Source organism: Mauremys mutica, chromosome 1 (assembly GCF_020497125.1).
Source record: "Mauremys mutica isolate MM-2020 ecotype Southern chromosome 1, ASM2049712v1, whole genome shotgun sequence".
NCBI lineage: Eukaryota > Metazoa > Chordata > Testudines > Geoemydidae > Mauremys > Mauremys mutica.
The window spans coordinates 133,295,946-133,311,170 of NC_059072.1; the positions used below are offsets into that span (position 1 = coordinate 133,295,946).

The 15,225-nt window shown below is 40.8% G+C and overlaps 1 protein-coding gene across 1 annotated transcript in view; it reads left to right on the top strand.

Annotated features, from left to right (window-relative positions):
- Positions 1-15,225, top strand: part of VWF (von Willebrand factor) — a 224,898-nt gene that overhangs the window by 106,113 nt on the left and 103,560 nt on the right. Inside the window, exons 25-30 of the mRNA XM_044996564.1 lie at positions 1,574-1,730; positions 2,352-2,510; positions 4,226-4,358; positions 8,373-9,721; positions 12,589-12,708; positions 14,013-14,156. Of these exons, the coding sequence (XP_044852499.1) occupies positions 1,574-1,730; positions 2,352-2,510; positions 4,226-4,358; positions 8,373-9,721; positions 12,589-12,708; positions 14,013-14,156 (2,062 nt within the window). The remainder of the gene's footprint in view (positions 1-1,573; positions 1,731-2,351; positions 2,511-4,225; positions 4,359-8,372; positions 9,722-12,588; positions 12,709-14,012; positions 14,157-15,225) is intronic.

Below are 15,225 nucleotides of genomic sequence, written 5' to 3' on the forward strand. Positions count from 1 at the left end.
GCCTGATCTAAAAGCCCATTGAAATCAACTTTGAATCAGCCCCCTTTTGTCTTCTCTGTTCAGTGTAATAACTAGAAGGATGAAAAAAAAGGAGATCAAGGAATCAAATCTTTTCTGTCGCTTTCATTATTGTGGTATCTAATCTGATAAACAATAGGAACGGCTAAACTTTGTAGATTGAGCATGAAGGGTCCTCATGCAGGCAAGTGCGAGTCACTTGCCAAACTTGTCTGGGTATATCTCATGTAATCATTTCCCTGCCATGGCAGAGACCTTGGGCACTGGTTAGGGTGGCCATATTTCCCAAAGGGAAAGCAGGACACCACATGGAGCTGGGCCAAGCCACGCACCCGTGCCCAGCCCCACTATTCCCCATGCACAGGGCTGACCTGAGTCGCTGGCCCGAGCCCTGCTGCCCCCCCCCCCACATGCGGGGTGGTATTGCAGCTCACCTGAACCCTGCCTGCCTCCCACATGTTGTTCCCCCCCACGTTCCTCTGTACCCCGCTAAGGGTTCACGCCCCACTTTTTTGGCAAAAGTGGGCATTTGTCCCGTTTGCTCTTGCCAACTGATGATCCAATGCCCACTTTTGCCAAAAAAGTCAGGAGGGCCAGGACACAGCTTAAAAAAAGGACTTTTCCCGGCAAAAAAGTGACGTATGATAACCCTAATATTGGTGCAACTTGGTTCCTTCCTATTCTGTGCCTGAAGCACATATGAGTTTAGTCTCCTGAGGGCTGTAATACTTTGGTCTCTTTTAGGTTGTTTGGTTTAGCATGCAGGTGCTGGGTGGTGCTGGTGGCCTGTGATATACAACAGGTCAGATTGGATGATTTGGTGATCCCTTCTGGCTTTAAACTCTGTTGCTCATATTTTAGAAATTAGAACTTATATTTTTCACTAAAGGGCCTGGCTCTCATTTACACTTAGGGCCCTTTACACTTCTGTGACAGCGTGACTGTAATTCACACCTACTTTAAGGCCTTGTTACACTGCTAGGTTAGGTCTACACTAGGCGGGGAATCGACCTAAGATGTGCAACTTCAGCTATGCGAATCTTAGGTTGATTTACCTGGCTGTGAGGACGGCGGCGAGTCGACCGCTGCCGCTCCCCCGTTGACTCCGCTTCCGCCTCTTGCCGCGGTGGAGTTCCAGAGTCGACGGCAGAGCGATTGGGGATCAATTTTAACGTGTCTACACTAGATGCGATAAATAGATCCCCAATTGATTGATCGCTACCCGCCGATCTGGCGGGTAGTGTAGACATACCCCTAGAGAGCTATGAAAGAGGCATAGTATGAAAAAGAATCAGGTCCAACATGGTTAAATATGCTTTTATATTTCCCATAATTTAAGGGTTCCTAGAAACTGTGGAGTTTGCTCGAAGGGTTGGTTACATTTCATGTCCTTGGGCATGACCATACTCTCATTGACATTAATACAATGGCTTCCAGAGACTCCAGTGGAAGTCAGATGGGGCACCAAATGAACAGGAGAATGATATCATGAGCAAGTCCATCTAGAGGCAGGAGGTGCATGAAATGAGTTTATACTGTGTAACTCTCCTTTTAGGTGAATCCTGAGCTGTATATGGATATCTGCATGTATGATACTTGTGCCTGCGAATCAGTTGGGGATTGTGCTTGCTTCTGTGATGCTATCGCAGCCTATGCCCATATCTGTGCACAAAAAGGTGCAGTTGTTCATTGGAGATCATCAACTCTGTGCCGTAAGTACCGGATAGCTGAGTGAAACACCTAGTAATGGTTTGGCAGGAGTTACTGCAGCAAGAAAAACCAAAGACATGCTAGTTTTTAATTAGCTGATGGCTCAGCTAGAACACATTTTAATTAAATCTAGTCCTGCTCCCACTGATGTCAGTAGGAGTCCTGCTATTAATATTATTGGGGACAGGACTTGGCAAGGGTCCCCAGTCCTGGGCATGCAGGGTGATGGCTCCTCAAGAGTAACTCTTTGTCTGCTACATTTCCATGCACACCTTGAAAAAAGATGGAGCTCACTCCTTTCATTAGGGAGACATGATAGACATGGAAATACAAATCTGAACTAAGAAATGGAAATGTTTGCTGTAAATGTTTGCTAAATTGAAAGTGAAAGTTAATTCCTAGCAATTATTTCTAGCAACAGCCAATAATATTGATCACAGCATAGGTTTGGGTGTATGAAAAGAATTGTGTGAATATGTGGCCAGGCTCTGGTGTGCCTAAAATAAACACTTCTCTGGCAAGTATGGCTATATATGTGACTCCAAGCCTTCTGCCTGGGCTCCAAGAGCCATGGTGAATGCAATCTGAGGTGACTTTTTTAACTGATTCTTTTTATTGCATAGCACAAAGTTGTGAGGATCTGAATAAGCATGAATTGGAGTATCAGTGTGAATGGAGATATAACAGCTGTGGACCTGCCTGTCCTATTACATGCCAACACTTTGAACCTGCGGTGTGCCCTCTGCAATGTGTAGAAGGATGCCATGTGCACTGTCCTGAAGGTAAACCCACTGTCTTCTTTACACAGTTAGTTAGCATTTCCTGCTCAGCTCTTATCGCTTACTGGTATCTTTGTACTTTTTTCCCCTGCTGGAACGTTGCATGAAATGTTTTTTTGGTTTTTTTTTTTTAAGACTGGAAATAAGCAGATTTGTAAGATTAATGGCTGTGAAATTTTCATATGCAAAAGTTAAATCTTAACAATCTTACTGGTATGCTTGCATCACTGTTTCCATCAAGGTAAGAAGACGGTGACCAGATGTTCCAGTTTACTAGGCTCATCCTGGTTTTCTGGAGCTGTCTGGAATGATTATATTGAAACCAGGGGTTTGACCAGTTCTCAGTGGAATCCTAGGGCATCTCACCTGGACTTAACTTCCTGTGTCCCATATTGTTCCTATTATCTGTGCTCCACTGGCCACACAGTCAGAAATCTCCCTCTACACCTTTCAGCTGTTCGGAGTCAGGAATAGGAGTGAAACCCACTCTTGGGTTAGAACTTCTGAGAGGCACATAGTGCATTGAGGCCATGGAGGCACTGGATGGACATTAGGGAATGGAGAGAAACATTGTGGGCAGAGACAGCAGAGCTTTTAAAGGAGGATAGAGCAGGGAATGGGAGAGGAAGATAGGAGGAGAGCAAGGAAGGCAGGGGAAGGGAATAGAAATCAAAGGAGGGAAGGGAGACTAAAGAGGAGGAAGAAAGAGATAAAAAGGAAGGGAGAGGGAAAGTGAGAAAGGGTGCAGAGGACAAAATGAGACAAAATTGAGAAGAATAAGTCAGAAGGGCAGAGAGTTGAGGAGAGGAGGAAACTATGTATTGTAGGACCAACAACCACAAAACCAATCCATCCCCCCACCCACCAAGTCCCCTGTGCGCACACAGAGCAGAGCCATTAATCCAGGGAGCAGTGAGAGCAGAATCCACTAGGTACATCTGTACATAGTATGGTGTTTAGCTCTTAAATATCAGGGCAGGTCCACACTACTGCTTAATTTGATCTAACTTGCATCGCTCAGGCCTGTGAAAAAGACACCCGTATGAGCAACACAAGTTACAGTGACCTAAGCACTGTCCACACTGTTCTATGTCAGCGGGAGATGCTCTCCCACCAATATAGCTTCTGCCTTTCACGGGGGTGGATAATTATGCAGATGGGAGTGCGCTCTCCCATTGGCAAACAGCATCTTCACCAGATGCTCTACAGCAGCGCAGGTGCATCAGTGCAGCTGAGCTGATGTAGTGCTTCTAGTGGAGACCTGCCCTTAGAGTGACAGATGCACTAGTAATTCCTAAGATGAATCGTCATAATGGGGAGAAAATGATAAATCACCCTACAAGGATGCAGTAAAAAATGCCCAAAGGGACCAAGAAAAATCAGTAATGTGGATGTAAAAGGGTAAATGCCATTTTCTTCTGGCATACCTGGTTTTTAGTCTAAAAATATATTCACCCTGTGTGTAGAATGAGCTACTGCATATAATATGCACTGGTGTTAGTATTTTGATAGTATCTCAATAAAAATGCCATGGAAGAAAATAAAGATTTACTTGGTGTCAAACTAACAGCTAGTTTAATAAGAAGAGCATGTTCTGAACCTTTGAGCCCAGTCCAAGTATCATTGATCTTGTCATATTTTTAAAGCCGCTAAATACAACGATCAGCTTAATATCTGCTTTGCAACTTATAAAACCCTTCTGTGCTGTTTTAAAACAGGAAAAATACTTGATGAACTATCCCAGTCATGTATGGATCCAGAAAGCTGTCCTGTATGTATATTAGAAGGTGCCAGGATCCCCCATGGAAAGAGGGTTGTTTTGAACAAAGATGATGAACATTGTCTATTATGGTAAGATACAGATTTTTATTCAACACTAGTGTCTTTTATGGTGGCACAAATGAAGTGCATTCTCATGAATATACTGTGGATATAGTTTTGAATATACTATTATGGGCCTGAATATGATGCCCTTTTTCATGCACAACAGAACCTGAAATTTTCAAACAAGACTAAAGGTATTAGGTACCCACATTCTATTGAAATTCAATGGGAATGAGGTATAAAACTCTATAAGGTTGCTTTGAAAAACATAGCCCTATTCCACAAGTGATTCTGTTGACTCCATTTTTGGAATAAGATACTATTCAACATGAGTAAGGTATCAGAATTTGGCCCTATCTCAATACTTTAAAATCCTCTATAAAGTTAAGGATATGAATATGTGATCTCTGTAGAACTCCACCAAGACTAGTAGGTGCTGGAAGGTTATGCTGTGTAACTGGAAAAGTAACTTCCCCAAGATTTACTGAAGGTATTCTAGGGCCCAATCCTGTAAGTACTCGCAACTAGGCTTAATGAAGTCAATGGGATCATGCATGGTAGGGTAAGCACTATGCAAAACCAGGGCCTTACATTGCTTTGAGGGAGGAACTCACTATTTTTGTGTCCTGTACGGTAGCAAGGTGCATAAAAGTATGAATTTAGCTCTTTAGCATCCATAATTTTGGCATTCTTCAGATACCCAGCCCTTTGATGGATGGATATTTCCATTAGTCAGGCATAGTACTGTAAATATAAGAAAGTTTTCCACCACATAATTTGCCCACATTTAATAGAAGTGGATGCAGATCTGCAAAAACTATGGGCTCAGACTAAAACCTTAGATCCAAACACCCTGAACATTTTGAAAGTTCAGACTGGGTATGAACTTTGAATCTCTGGCCTGTAACTGATAGTAACTAACTCTGTTTATAAGCCCCATGGAGTTGGTTCTGTTATGTTGATTAATTAAGTAATGTATTTTCTTTTTAACAGTATAAATTGCAAGCCCTGAATTCCATCAAAAGGTCAAAAATGCATCTACGTAAACCAGTTCCCTAATTTTCACAATACTTAATAATAATTTATCTTTAATGCTGATACACTAACCACCACTCACATAAGGTTTTAGAACATTATGTAAACTTACCTCACTTGGGAAACATCTTTGCACGTAGCTGTCACCTAATTTAGATGCCTACACCATCTGTACAAACAATAGAAAATATTGTACAAAAATGAATTTTATAGCAAATATCCAAAGGAAATTGGAATCTCATTCACAAAATATTGCATTAGGATTAAAATAATAAATCATATATGTTACAATATGCTAAATGCCAAAGGGAGTTGTGTATTCTTCAATTAAGAAACTAAAAGCAACGTGAAAGAACACAGCCTTAGGAGAGCTTGGATTTGGATGTCACATTTAATGTGCTGTTTTGCTCTGAAAAATGGCATCTTCTTACTTAATAGACTGCTCCCTGGGTTGCTTTCGTTAGTGAGGAAAATAAGTGTTTACTGCCCATCATTCTAGTTAACAGTGCAAAGCTGGCATGGCTCAGAGGGAAGAGGTTGCAATCCCTCCCTTCACATGCATATTCAACAGACTTGTTTACTAAGTTCCAAACAGTCATGCTTGTGCAACCACATTGAAGACAGCAAAATTTCAGAGGAGCCATTGAGGAAAGAATTTGGCCAGCCCAAGGGAGCTGGTGGTGATGTGTGAGAAGGAAAGAATTCAGCTTGTCTCTCAGATCCCGGGTTGGAATTTGAAGCTCTGACTGTTAGGAAAAAGGAAATCTTTTACTTATAAACTGTACACATTTGCTTATTGAAATCATTGGAAGATGACAAAGGTAGAACCACATGATTCAATTTTTAGAGCAAAACCATAATTTAAAAAGTATGGATTAGATTCTGATCTCAGTAACTCCACTGTAAATCCCAAGTAACTCCACTGAAGTTATGTTTTGTCCTTGATCCCACACAGTATATAAAGCTCTCATTGCCTAGAGTTATGAGCTAGAAGAGTGTCGCTCCTCTGTTTTAACAGTGGGGAGAAATGCCAGCAGTGTGTCTGTAGTGCTATCTTACATACTGTGGTGATGGGTGCTCTAGAAATAACTTGAGAGAGATTACAAAAGTATTTGAATCCAAAAAGAGCTTTGTTGCTGGTCCTGTTCTATTCTGAGGTTTGGCATACCTCTAATTTTTGCCAGCCTATTTTGTCAATTTCTATTATGAATGATCTGAGTAGTTTTGGAGCACCCATTCAATTGTGCTCTTCATAGTGGAGATTACTGAGGAATCCTGTTCAGTGTATTCTGTGTGTTATCAAATATCCCCAGTGCATCAGATTCAATAGGTAAAGAATTTTGAAAATACCATAGTTATAGCATTAATAAATGTAAAACCAAACCAAGAACTTCCCAGCTGCCCAGATTCTTCAGAAAACCCTGAATTTTCTCCATCTTTTCTAGTATCTCTTGTATTTCTGGAGGGACAAATGCCATTTCACACATTTTTCCCTACTCTGTGTCTCCTACTGTCCAGTAGACTTGGAAAAATGCATTGAGTGGTACTCCACTAGCCTTTGCTTGGGCACAGGAGTGCTCCTTCCTCAGTCAGGCAGAGCGAAGAGCACAGAACAGATGGATTTAGCAATGTAGAAGCTGTTGAAGACATGCTAAGGGAGCACAAGCAATCTCCTGCAAGGCTGTAGATACAGGAGAGGGGCAGTAGATGGAAACACTTATGGGGTGGGGGGAGAGATAGGTGAAGAGAGAAGTAAGGGAGAAATGGAGGCCCATAAAGAAAGTGGAAAAAAGGATGGGAACATTCAGAGGAGGCGAAAGTGGAGGGAAATATTTGGAAGACAAGAGTAGGAAAGAGAGTAGGAGTAAGGAAGAGAGGGCAGCTCCTACTTTTTGTGAGAGAAGGGAAGAAAAAGGGACTGAGAGAGAGAGAGAAGAAAAGAGCTAGAAGAATTTTAGTACAAGGAAGAGGAGAAAAATAAGGTTAAATAAAAAATACAGGCGCAAAATACACATGGGAAAATCTAAAGTCAAGATAATAAGAAAAAGGCATTGTGTGTGTGAGAGAAATAAGAGTAATAATAAGATCTAAAAACACAGGAAGGGGAGCAAAGGGATCCAGGTGAATTTAATTGATTTCATAATGACAATGGCAAAAGGCCAGTAGAATTGGATGGTTTTCTATGTACAAAACTTCAGTTTAAGATTTTAGGTTTGAACAAACCCATGACACGAGGCACAGTCCAGAGGGCTTCACTCTGGAAACAAAGGTGTGTTCTTAATTCAAGTTAGCTAACTTGAGTGAATTAACTTGAGGTATAATCCTCGTGAAGACAAGGCAGTGTGCAGTTTTCACATGAGTTAGCAGGTCAAGGTAAACCCTTGACTCCCTCAAAGTCTTTAACTCAGCATGCTAACATGTCAAATTACAAACTGCCTTGTCTTCAATAGGATTTTACCTCTAATTAGTTCAATCAAGTTAAATAACTCAAGTTAAGAATAAACCTTTTTTCCTAGTGAAGATACAACCAGAGGGTGCAGACCAAATCTACTGGCCATGTTCACCAGAAGTGGTGCCTACAAATCCCAGTGACTTCTATGTAGCCCCCACTTGGTGTCATGTTTCCATGATATGATGAATGTTCAGCCAAAACAGCTTTTCACATGCTTCCTGCATGCATACATTAGTGTATTTCCATAAGTAATTATTTCATTATTGGGTGTCCCAGGATTGCTGCAGTAATAAGGAGATTTTCCCACTATACACAATTTGCCAGGTAGCACCTTTGGTGGCAGTTTTCTTTCCTCTGAAGCAACAGTCATAGAGTAGTGAGCAAGGTAGGATATGGAACTTGAAAGTCAATTGATCCAATCTGGCATGGCAAATTATATGCTCATGCTGACTTGTTTGTTTACTCATTTCTGTATAAGATATAACTGTATTAAATCAGGGGTGGTATATTGTTATCAAAGTTCATTTTACCACTAATTTTTGTGGTTCTTGCAGTCACTGTGAAGGAAAGAACTTAACATGTAGTGCCTGTGAGCCAGGAGACATTAAACCAACACCAGTTGCTACAGAAGAAACAGATATAGACACAGAGCCACGTGTATACTCCTGCAGCAAAATGATGGACCTGGCCTTTCTGATGGATGGCTCCAACAAACTCTCAGAAAAGGACTTCGAACTGTTAAAAGCTTTCATAATCAGTATGATGGAAAAACTCCACATCTCCCAAAAGAAAATCCGAGTGTCAGTTCTGGAATACCGCACTGGCTCCAACATCTATCTTGGGCTCAAAGATATTAAAACACAATCTCAGATGAGGAAAATTGTCCAAAACATAAAATACACTGGTGGAGAAGTTGCTTCTGCCACTGAAGTGCTTAAATATATTGTATTCCATGTGTTTGGAAAGGCACCAAGGACAAATGCTGCCAGAATTGCTCTGTTGTTGACAGCCAGCAAGTCTCCAGGAAATATTCAGCGCATCCTCACTCTTCTGCAAAAGAAGAAAGTCACAGTAATACCAGTAGGAATTGGACCATCTATTAGTATGGAGCAAATAAAGCTAATTGAAAGGCAGTGGCCAGAAAACAAGGCCTTCATAATGAACAACGTACAAGAGTTAATGGAAAACAGGGATGAAATAATCAATTATCTGTGTGATCTTGTGCCTGAAGTAGATGATGTGTTAACAACTACCACCCAAAAACCTATTACAACCCTGCCCCAGGCAACTAAAGTGAGGGTACCTGATCAGAGTTTAGCTACGACACCATTCCCAGATCAAGATATTTACAAAGTGCTTGATATAGCTTTTGTTGTTGAAGGGTCTGAAAAAGTAGGAGAGGAAAACTTCAATATAATCAAGGAGTTCATTGCAAAAGTTATCAGAAAAATGAACATAGGAGAAGAAACCATTCATATTACTATCATACAGTACTCGTACACGGTCACTATTGAGTACTCCTTCAGTAAAGCACAGTCAAAGCAAGACATTATTGAGGTGGTGAGGAAGATTCAGTACCAAGGAGGGAATGCCACCAACACTGGAAATGCCCTCAACTATGTCTCCGAACACACATTTACCACAGACAATGGAGGCAGGGGACAAGTGCCACACTTAGTGTACATGGTAACTGCAAACCCTGCCACTGATGTCATCTCACGTGTTGCGAGTGGCATAAATGTGATCCCTATAGGTATTACCCCCAACGCGAACATTCAAGAGCTTGAGAAGATCAGTCAACGGCACACCCCAATAATCATAGAGGGTTATAACGAACTTATTCGAGAAGCACCTGACTTAGTGTTGAAAACGTGCTGCTCAAATAAATCCAGAATGGCCCCAGGTAAAGTTGGATATATTTTCTACGTATTTTCTTTCTCTCTTTCTCATCAGGGTTTCTCTGGAATCAGGGATGGATTCTGCTTTGCATGTTGCTGTCCAAGTTGATCTGAGTGGGGGTGGAAGGTGAACTTAGGGTCATAGAAATGTAGGACTGGAAGGACCTTGAGAAGTTATCAAGTCCATCTCCCTGTGCTGAGGCAGGACCAAGTAAACCTTGTCCATCCCTGAGAGATGTTTGTCCAACCTGTTTTTAAAAACCTCCAGTGATGGGGATTCCACAACCTTCCTTGGAAGCCTATTCCAGAGCTTAATTACCCTTACAGTTAGAACATTTTTCCTAATATCTAACCTAAATCTCCCTTGCTGCAGATTAGGCCCATTGCTTCTTTTCCTACCTTCAGTGGACATGGAGAACAAATTACCACTGTCCTCTTTATAATAGCCCTTTACTATTTGAAGACTGTTAATAGGTCCCTCCTCAGTCTTTTGTTTCTAAATGTGTCCAGTTTTTTTAACCTTTCATCATAAGTCAAGTTTTCTGAACCTTTTATTACTTTTGTTGCTCTCCTCTGAACTCTCTCCAATTTGTCCATATTTTTCCTAAAGTGTGGTGTTCAGAATTGGACACAGCACTCCAGCTGAGGCCTCACCAATGCAAAATACAGCAGGACAATTAGCTCCTATCTCTTACATACAGTGCTTCTGTTAATACACTCCAGAATTACATTAGTCTTTTTTGCAACTGCATCACATTGCTCATATTCAATTTGTGATCCACTATAACCCTCAGATCCCTTTCAGCAATACCACTACCTAGCTAGTTGTTCTCCATTTTTAGTTGTGGATTTGATTTTTTTTCCTTCCTAAGTAAAGTGCTGTGTCCTTGTCTTTATTGAATTTCATCTTGTTGAATTCAGACCAATTCTCCAATTTGTCAAGGTCAATTCAGAATTCTAATTCTGTCCTCAAAAGTGCTTTCAACCCCACCTGCTTGGTTTTATCCACAAATTATAGAAGCATACTCTGCACTAGATATGCCCTCCCAATTTGACAGTGAACTGTTGTTCAATATGGTCTTTCAACCAGTTGTGCACTCACCTTGTAGTAAATTCATCTAGATCACATTTCCCTAGGTTGCTTATGAGAATGTCATGTGGGACTGTCAAAAGCCTTACTAAAATCAAGATACATCACATCTAATGCTTCTTCCCTATCCAGTCAACCAGTAATCCTGTCAAAGAAGGAAATTAGGTTGCTTTGGCATGATTTGTTCTTGACAGATGCATGCTGGTTATTTCTTTTAACCCTATGGTACAAATTGATTGTTAATAATTTGTTCCAGTATCTTTCTGGGTATCAAAGCTAGGATGACTGCTCTAAAATTCCCCAGGTCCTCTTTGTTCCCCTTTTAAAGATAGGTATTATGTTTGTCCTTCTGTAGTCCTCTGGGATCTCATCTGTTCTTCAGGAGATCTCAAAGATAAGTGTTAATAGTTCCGAGATTGCTTCAACTAGTTCCTTAAGTACCTTAGGAGGAATGTCATCAGGCTCTGCTGACTTGAATATATCTAACTTATCTAAACATTCTTTAACCTATTCTTTCTTGCATTCCTTCACCCTTGTTGTTAATATTAATTGTGTTGTGAATCTGGTCAACATTAACCTTTTTACTGAAGACTGAAACAAAATAGGCATTAAACCCTTCAGTCTTCTTGATGTCATCAGTTATTATCTCTCCTTTCCCGTTAAGTACAGGATCTACATTTTCCTTCATCCTTCTCTTGCACCAAATATATTTTAAGAACCTCTTCTGGTTACTTTTTAAGTCCCTTGCTAACTGTAATCCATTTTGTGCCTTTGCCTGTCTGATTTTTTCCCTTCATGCTTGTGCTGTTCTTTTGTACACCTCCTTAGTAATTTGTCCATGTTTTGACATTTTATAGGATTCCTTTTTGATTTTCAAGTCACTAAAGAACAGCTGATGGAGTCATATTGTTTTCATCTGCCTGCCCATCAGAGGTTAAAATTACTTCCTCCCTCTGCTTCTAGGTTTGATTATTTCACCGTGAAACTTTTGTGAATCATAGAAATGTAGGGCTGGAAGGGACCTCAAGAGTTCATCTACTTCATCCCACACTGAGGCAGGGTTAAATATACCTAGACCATCCCTCATAGGTAACCTGTTGTTAAAAGCCCCCAGTGATAGAGATTCTACAGTCTTCCTAGGTAACTTGTCCACTACTTAACTATCCTTATAGTTAGAAAGTTTTTTTCTAATATTTAACTTACAATCTCTTGTGCTGCAAACTAAACCAATTTCTACTTCTCCTACCCTTAGTGAACATGGAGAACAATTGATCACTGTCCTCTTTACAACAACCTTTTAAATATTTGAAAACTCTTACCATCTTCCCCCTCAGCCTTTTCTTTTCTAGACAAAACATGCCCAGTTCTTTCAACCCTTCTTCATAGGCAGATTTTCTAAACATCTTATAATTTTTGTTGCTGTCCTCTGGACTGTTTCTAGTTTGTCCACATCTCTTCTGAAAGTGTGGTGCTCAAAAATGGACCTGGCATATCAGCTGAGGCCTCATCCCTGCCAAGTAAACCAAAACCTCAAAGTTTTGTTGGGTTCAGGAATGTTCGTGAGATGTCCTACTTGGAGTCTTGGTGGGCAAAGCTCTCATGTTGAACATAAAGCTCAGTTCTGACATAGAGGAAGTTACTGCTTGTATCAACGGAACACTGCCCCGCTGTTTTCTCAAACTCCAGCTGTCTACTGTCCTTTTTCTTCCATCTTCCTTTCCTTATTCAGCAGACGTTTGGTATGGCTATCTTATATAAGAAGCCTTTTTATATTCTTTTCAGAATTTTGCAGCAGACCAATGGATATCATGTTTCTTCTGGATGGAAGTTCCAATGTTGGAGCATCAGAGTTTGAGAAAATGAAAAGTTTTGTAAAAGCATTTATTGAAAACTATGGCATCAGTAAGTAAACAGCCCTTTAATTCTAACACTTAATTTTCTTTTACTCTTACTTTGTTTGTGTAAGGGCCATGACAGTATTGACCCTGATATTTTACACATACACCCTGATTTAAAAAAAAATGTGTTGAAGCTTAAATTTCCATGTGTGAGTGACCCCCCTGGTTTTCAGTTGGCTCCCATTCTACTGACGGTGTCCAAGGAGGATGAGGAACATCCTGGTGTCAGCTGAAATTCAAGCTGTTTCTTTTGTCAAGATACAAGAAGTGGTGCACTTGGTTCCAGTACTGGTGGGTCAGAATCATAGCCATCCTGGCTGATAACTAGTGGGAATGTCCTGACTACATTCTTGAGGGAGGGGGATAATATCTTGTTTCAAGAGTGCAAGTGTCATGAACCCACAGGTCTCAAACCTGGGTCCACAGGATTCCCAGGCAACTGTTGTTGCCTTATTCTCACCCAAGCGGAGAGACCAGGAAACCTGAAGCTACAACAGGGTGGCATTCCTGGGCCCTGAGTGGAGGAGCAGCAAGACCTCTGATTGGTCAGAGTTTCCTATTTAAATCCAAGAAAGGCACAGGAAGTTGTCTGCGCAACTGGGCTCTACCTGGATGCTATATTGGACCTTGCCTTGCCTGACTCCTGAAGCTGGCTTTCTTTCCATGCTTCTGGTTCCTGCTTTCCTGACCTGTTTCTGGTTCCTGTCTTGTTCCTGATCCTTGTCCATGGTCTCCAACTCTGGCTTGAGCCCTTGGCATGGCTCCTGACTCTGATTCCAGCCACTAGATGTGCTGCTTATGTCCCAGTCCTGACAGCATGATTCCCTCCCATGCTTAGATGCATGGATCTATTGCTTTAAAAGTCTAGTCTTGATGTGAACATCTTGGCTAAATACCACCAGTCTCTTTAATCTACCATGGAATCATGGCACAGGAGAGAATGGGACCCAAACTACAACTCCCATATGGTAATGAACTGTTAGGGAAAAGCAGTTTGAACGGATTCAAACAAAACATTTCAGGTTGTTCCGCAAAACAAATTATTCCTGTGTGGGTCAAAGAGACACAATAAAAAATTTCATTTAAATTTTTCTCAATGGAATTTTTTTTTTTATCAACACTGAGATTCTTTTTCCCTGTGGAAAACTTCAATTTTCTGGAAACTGCATTTTCCTTCAGAAAATTATTCTGACGGAAAATTCCCAACCAGCTCTACTTTAATATAAAGTGTGACTTCAGATTTATTTTTAAATGGTTCAGATGGTCTGTCTTTTATTTATATCATTTGTCTTCTGCTTTCCGCTTCAGGCCTCACCTCGACTCAAGTGTCAGTTCTCCAGTATGCAAGGGCAAACACCCTAGAAATTTCATGGAACATGCCACAAGAGAGTGAAAATCTTCTAAATAGGGTGAGCTCAATTCAGCAAAGAGAGCAAGGTCCCAACAAACTAGGTAAGTGATTGTGTGGATGAGGGAGGGGGGAACAATTTTAAATGTAGGTTGATCCTAAACACTATCTTGGACATTAGCGACTCAAGATGGGTGAGGTAATATCTGTTATTGGACCAACTTCTGACCTGAAGAAGAGCTCTGTGTAAGCTCGAAAGCGTGTGACTCTCACCAGTGGAAGTTGGTCCAATAAAAGATATTACCTCACCCAGCTTCTCTTTCTACTATCCTGGGACTGACACAGCTACAACAACACTGCATACTATCTTGGACAGATGGTTCTGTACTAGTGTGGTGCACTAGGAATATATTCTTTCACAATTCATTCAGGTTATATGTTGATTTATGGGCAAGGAGTTTCAGTTTACTCTAAAACGTGTCTGTTTAAGAGTTGCAAAGGTCATAATGTACCATTTTACACTGGAAAGGAGATGATGACTTTCTTTATTCCTTAGAAGAGTTCTCAGTATTCACGTGTTATGTATCTCTCAGGCAAGTGAAGGAAAATGGTAATTTAGGATTTAGATCATCACCAATTTGTCAGCTTCTATCACTTCCACAAAACTGTACCTAGAAACATGTCTATGTTAGTCCTAATATTCCTGGGTAACCCAAATTCCCCTATGGTCCTGGGAAGACTGTGTAAGCTTTCCAGTTGTAGGTTCAGCAAATGCAAATTATATTACAATATATCAGGTCTTTGACCAAATACTCTGAGAATTTCATTCTTCTGGACTGGAACCACATTCTGTCTGGCAGCCATCAAGCATTAGGGTCCTATAAGAGCAGAAAAGTGTACAGATTTTAGGGTCTTTGGCCTACTTCATCCTGTAAAGAGTTATTGCTATAGAAAAGTGAGAAATAAAAACCTGACCTCCATAGTTCGCAGGAGGATTGGCTATGATTGCTTTCTCAGCCTGGAGAAATAAAAATACCAGATGGCTGATGAGACTTCTACAAGCTCTTTGTGGGAGAAATTGTTACATTCAGATAGATAAGTTCCATGAAGTCTCCTGTGTAATGTATAGTAAGCTACAGAGGCTAGCAGGATAAGCAACGAAAACATGGTCCT